This window comes from Pisolithus orientalis (assembly GCF_024613125.1).
Source record: "Pisolithus orientalis strain OTSU chromosome Unknown F5J12scaffold_42, whole genome shotgun sequence".
Classification (NCBI taxonomy): Eukaryota; Fungi; Basidiomycota; class Agaricomycetes; order Boletales; family Pisolithaceae; genus Pisolithus; species Pisolithus orientalis.
The window spans coordinates 188,256-194,205 of NW_026260823.1; the positions used below are offsets into that span (position 1 = coordinate 188,256).

At 49.5% G+C, this 5,950-nt stretch overlaps 1 protein-coding gene across 1 annotated transcript; it reads left to right on the forward strand.

The window, feature by feature from the left end:
- The first annotated feature begins 758 nt into the window (after positions 1-758).
- Positions 759-5,151, forward strand: F5J12DRAFT_414157 (uncharacterized protein). The gene is made up of 9 exons (XM_051739309.1): positions 759-1,730; positions 1,790-2,089; positions 2,143-2,292; positions 2,344-2,463; positions 2,511-2,630; positions 2,683-2,851; positions 2,906-3,105; positions 3,158-3,302; positions 3,352-5,151. Exons 1-9 carry the CDS (start codon positions 966-968, stop codon positions 4,950-4,952), a joined length of 3,570 nt encoding a protein of 1,189 aa, XP_051596162.1. The 5' UTR covers positions 759-965; the 3' UTR covers positions 4,953-5,151.
- Positions 5,152-5,950: the final 799 nt, after the last annotated feature.

A 5,950-nucleotide genomic window follows, 5' to 3' on the forward strand; every position in this document is an offset into this window, starting at 1 on the left:
GGGCTCTCGCCCCTCTCAACTATTGTTTCTTTTGTTTCTCGTCCATGAAACGACCCCCGATTGACAGGTCGTGCAAGTGGTTCCATATGGCGGCTGGTGCCTCATCGGCGTCACGTTTCTTCTGAGCCACCCACTCCATATACGTATCGACCAATGCAGTATCGCGGATTCTGGGCTTTAATAATAGTATAGCATCAGAATGATGGACATTGTGCGAAACGCCAATAGACGCACTGTATGCTTTTCGACACACCACCGAGTATCTTCATCCCTCTCGTTCCTCTTCTCGCATCCTCAGGATTTCTTCCACTGGCTCTGCATTCACCATTTTCTGACAATACACGCCGTCCGCGGGACGCTACTGTCCCTCGACAGGGGTTTCTGTCCAGTGGGAGCTGTGAGGACGTGCCTTGGCGGGCCAGAGCTTCGCCGGTGTTGGCGGTCTTTTAATCTTCGAGCGCTGGTAACTGAGGGTGGTATTGAAGAAATGAGAAGTTTGGTGCATAGGTGGTATGTGTGCAATGGGACGGGGAGACACCAGACGATATAAACTAGGGATAGAATAATGTACCACATGAGTCACATCCTCCATGAATCGACGCCGACGGGTCTCGCAAATAAAAGAAAGAAAAGGAGCTACTCACATGCCAATAAAGCGCCTTCTTGAGCGGCACGAGCGTCCACTCTTCTCTCTTCCCAACTTCTTTGATTTCTTTACCTCCTCCTATTGTGTTCTGGGGCTTTCCAGTAATGACGATCGGTGCGTACCGGCAGCCAGAGGGGCTAAGGTAGCCCTGTAGCTGACAGTTCACTGTGGTGGTTAAGATACGAAACAGATCGAAATCGTATCTCATAGTGATGCGTGCGCAGTCGCCTTCGCGGGTGAAGGTCAAATTGTCGGAGGATATCAGGATGGCAAAATTCGTCGATGGAAGCTCAAGGACGGACAACAGCAGGGTCCAACCATGCAAGCGGGTGGCGCTGTCTGTTCTGTTGTCGTTTCCCTGGATGGCCGGTGGTTGGTGTCTGGAGATCGCGGATGCAAGGCGATCGTCTGGAATGCGGTGACTCATAAAAAAGTGCGCGAGTCACAAGAACATAGTAGTTCTGTGCTTGGGGTCGATATTTCGAGCGACGGTACTAAAGTTGCGTCTGCGGACTACAACGACGCCCGGCTATTCAGCCTCACTTCCGGCACCCGCCCGATACGACTCCTTCCACCCCTCCGACACCGAGGGGTTATTGGTATCAAGTTCTCCCTAGACGGCAGTCGATTTGCTACCGCTTCGGAGAGTCACGGTTTCCGCCTCTACAACACCCACGATGGCAGTGTCTTGTTCGATTCAGCTGAAAGTGGTTCAACCGATTCCACTCCCAACGCTTCGTTGGCCTGGTCGTCTGACGGCCAGCAGCTTTTCGTCGCAAGCATAGGCAAAATTGTTTGTTTCGACCTTCCCAACTCTCTGTCTTCGGAGTGGCCAATTCATGAAAACCAATTTGGTGTATCTATCGTATCCAACGGCAGATTCATTGCATGTGCTGCAGGCTCATCTGTTTCCCTATGGGATTGTGTGTCCCACAAGCAGATCAGTGCTGTTACCGCACACACTGCCCATGTCACCTGTCTCGCTCTTTCACCAAGCGGGGGGCATCTCGCATGTGGAAGTGGCACAAATATCACAATCCACAATCTCAGAGATGTCCTTCCCCCTAAGTATTTTGATCATGGTGTAAGTGTATGTCTTCTCGTGAAGCTCACGTCGTTGATAATTATTGTGCCCTGCATAAGGCATTGATCCGTCAGCAGCAGCTCGATGCTGCTCGTGAAGCTCACATCGTCGATAGTCGTCGTGTCCTGCGTAAGGCTTTGATCCATCAGCAGCGGCTCGACGCTTCTAAGCTTCCACTTGTACAAATGAGTGACGAGATTCTAGAATCATGGACCCAGGACGACCCGATGAACACCGAATCGTTGCTGTCAGAGGAGATCAGGAGCGCTTCAATTCCTAGGCACTACTTGCTAGCAAACCGCGCCCTCATAAGAGTGCGTTTGAAAGATTTGGTAGGTGCGATAGAGGATGCCAAGGAGGCGAGTCTGCTGCTTTACTACTCCTTGTGCATGTTTACTCACAGCGTCTCAAGTCGCTCCAGGCTCAACCATCGCCTATCGGCTATATTGCTGTGGCGGTTGCTCTACTTGGTCAGGGTAATCGGGAGGGAGCGCTATGTACATTCGGCTTTGCGTTTCATGATTGCGGGTTGCATGACATTAAATTTCTCTTACTACTGAAGGTGGGTGAGGCGATCTAGATCGTTCTCGCAATTAATCTACGTTCCGCCCAGTCTGTCCTTACACTGGAATCCGGAAATCAAGATGAGGCGATAGACCGTGTGGAGCACCTTGCAACGAGGGCAAACAGTGATAACGACGAGGACGATGATACCGCCTACCTTTACACACAGGCACGTGCTTCATATGATGCAAGTATCACCGCTGATACATTCCACAGGTCCTTGGGGTTATGCACATGAGGAAGGGGAATCACAGACGTGCGATACGATTGTTTGACCGTGCGAAGAACCTAGCCCACAACGACACACGGTATCCTCCCCTAGAGACGATTTCGCTCGTAGGCCTTTCGCCGTTACTACCTCCACCTATCAATCTAACCCTCCATAAAGATATTTGGGTGGAATTTCAACGGACTGGGCATCCTTGCCCGGCAACGTTTGTGTGAAACACTCTATGGTGAAGAACGTACAACCGAAGCTGTGGAAATTCTCCTCGATATCATCAGGACCTCAGACGAGAAGATTCGAGAGAGCAAGAAAACTGCAGACTGGGTCGCAGGTATGTCTTGTAGCTCCTAATCTGGTTGATGTGCAAACCAGCGTCTCTTATTAGGTTTCACCAAAAAATGTACTACGACACTTGAGCATGTCGGCGATGAAGCCTTTAGATCTTTAAAATATGACGACGCAATCACGCAATATTCTGTTGCACTGTCCCTCAGTCCTCCAAGTCCCGCAGGTCTGCTAATCAAGCGGAGCAGAGCTCGTGCGGCAAAAGGATTATGGGAGGATGCACTGCAGGATGCGAATGAGGTATGCACGGTATCTTTGTTGTATGAGTCAGCTCCATATAGTAGTTGTACAGGCGGTGAAAGTGGACCCCTCCAGCCCTTGGAGCTACGAGGTCAAGCATGCGGCTCTTCATGGAGCAAAACGGTATGACGATGCGATCGATATTTTCAAGTCTATGCTGCAAGTGATCGAACAGTCAAATGACCCTCAAGTCAGGCGTATGTGCCTCCTGTGTGCATCTAATACCTACAACTGATGGTTTCACAGAACTGCGCAAGAACTATGTTTCTCCATCCGAGACGATTGCAGCTATTGATCTTATCATCCACGAGATCCTCAAGGATTGTCCCTTCGTCGTCATCAATGTCGCCACTGGTTGCCTTTGTAACAGGTCCGAGCAGATGCGTATCTTCAAGGCTGGTCCGTCATTCAAAGCGCTTGTTTCATCCATGACGACAGAAGTGGACAACGAGCGTATCCTACGAGTGGTTACAATTTTTTTCGGATATGTCATGTTCTCCCATGCATGGCAGGGGAACGAGCCATCATTCCAGGACGTCAATGTAGTCAAATCTGTGTGGAACCTTCCCGACACGCCTCTGCACAAGAAATTGCGCAATTTCTGCCAGGAGACGAGGAGACTTGGTCATAATTGGGCGTGGTGCGATACATGTTGTATCGACAAATCCACGAGTTCCATCCTTAATCAATCTCTTACGTCTATGTACCAATGGTATGCAGGTTCAGCAGCCACGATCGTATTCCTCGCCGGCGTAGCGCATCCGTCCAGGCCTGGGGACCTTATGCGTAGTTTATGGATGACGCGGGCGTGGACTTTACAGGAGCTTCTCTCACCGAAAGTGATCTTTTTCTATGACTCCGAGTGGAAACCATACCTCGGCAATACTGGCTCGAATCATAAGGAATCTCCAGAGATCATGCAAGAGCTAGTAGATGCCACCAAGATTCCCCACGGAACCATCTTCACATTCACCCCAGACGATCTTGGGGTGCGCGAGAAGCTTCGTCTCGCTTCTACGCGCAATGCGACGGTCGAGGAGGACGTCGCATACTCTCTCATCGGTATATTCAAGTCCGATATCCGGCCCCACTACGGGGAGAGAGCCGATGCTCTCGGACATCTCCTGGAGGAGATTGTGGCCCGGTCCGGCGAGGTCACCGTGCTTGCGTGGTCGGGGAAGTCATCGTCATACAACAGTTGTCTCCCGGCTTCCATTTCCGTTTACAACCAAACTCCACACAGCCCTCCATTACTTGAAGGAGAAGAAATGGAAAGGTGTGTCAATGAATTGCGTGAAAAATTGCCCGAACAAGAAGTGCGGAGTATATGTAACAAGATCAACCGTCTTTCCTCTGTCCGTTTTACAGCCCGACGTCTACACCTTCCATGCATCATCTTCTCTGTGAAAAGTCTTGAGAAGCCGTACGGAGGCAATGAGAAGTTATATCGTGCTCGGGTATCGGGGCTTGGCCAAGTGGAATTCACGACCACAGACGATCTCTTGCGGAACGAGCCACGAAAATTCGTCTTCGCGCATCCGTGGATTCGTTATATTCGAGGTCCAAGCAGTGGGGTTGCCTGGGGAGATGACTTAGAGTCCGATACTGACACTGACTTGGATGGCGTCGCGCCATCACACGCCGTCTCCGCGCCTCGGATTGACAACTATACCCGGGCATTAGAAATGATTGCTCGTCTCGGACAGCCGTTCAATGCACTGCTTCTCGTACAACAGCCGAACGGAGAGTGCAAGAGGGTCGCTGCAGAGAATGAGATTGTCGTCTCGGGACTCGGAACTAACATCGCCCCCAAGAACGTTCGGGCGACAGTCTTAGAAATTCTTTGATGTATGCTTGGGCTCAGCTGCCAGTGGTCATTAAAATTGGGATAACCACGCCGTAGAAGCTTCTAACGCTTTCGGTATCTTTCATCTTTTACTGGTAGTTTTTCTTTTCATATTGTTCATTATGTTCCCCTTCGTTTGCATGTGATATGGAGACGGGAGGCGGAGGCCCAAGAGTGCTCATATTAATAATACCACCTGTTGGAGTTTTATCACCTTTACCTTAGTTGTGGTTCACCGAGCACAGCGTTACGTAATCCAAAAGCGGACACTTAGCAGTTTATTTTTTCCTTACTGCACCTCAGCTTCAACCAACTTGAAGTCTGAGGTGGGACTCCTTCCATTCATTATATTGGAACACTTACTTACCTACCTACAGTATATTCCTCTCTATAGGTAGTTAATTGTTTAGCTTCAACCAACTTGAAGTCTGAGTATATTCCTCTCTATAGACTTGACAATCCTGCAGCTTGTCATCCTCCAAAACCACCTACCTAATACCTGAGCCCAAGTTGAGGAACGTTCATACTCATATGCCATGGATGATGACAGTCCCCATAGCTTCTCCTTCCATTCTCTGCATTTTCGCTTTAGCCTCCAACAAGTAGTTATCTTCCTCGCTATCATCTATCAAGGTGTTCTTCCAAGCCATAATGATATCCACATCTTCAAGAGAAGGCTTCACATGATTCCCTAGTTGCCACTTCAAGACCAGGTGGTCACCGACCCGCTACCTCTGTTTTCCAAGACATTTATGCTTCTACACTCCAGCTCGGATACAATAGCTCAAACAGATGTCATCTGTTACAACTGCAAGACCACTGGATGATGAGAGTTTTCCTACCAGTGGGTCCAGCACTGTGAATGCTGGCATATGATTCCTGGCTGCAATTAGTGAATAAGTGTTGTTTATGGGCAAAGAAAAGTGGACCCACAGAAGTCCAGGGATCCCTCAGACAAGAGTGAGAGTAACATCAAAAAAACTGAACAAATGCTACGTG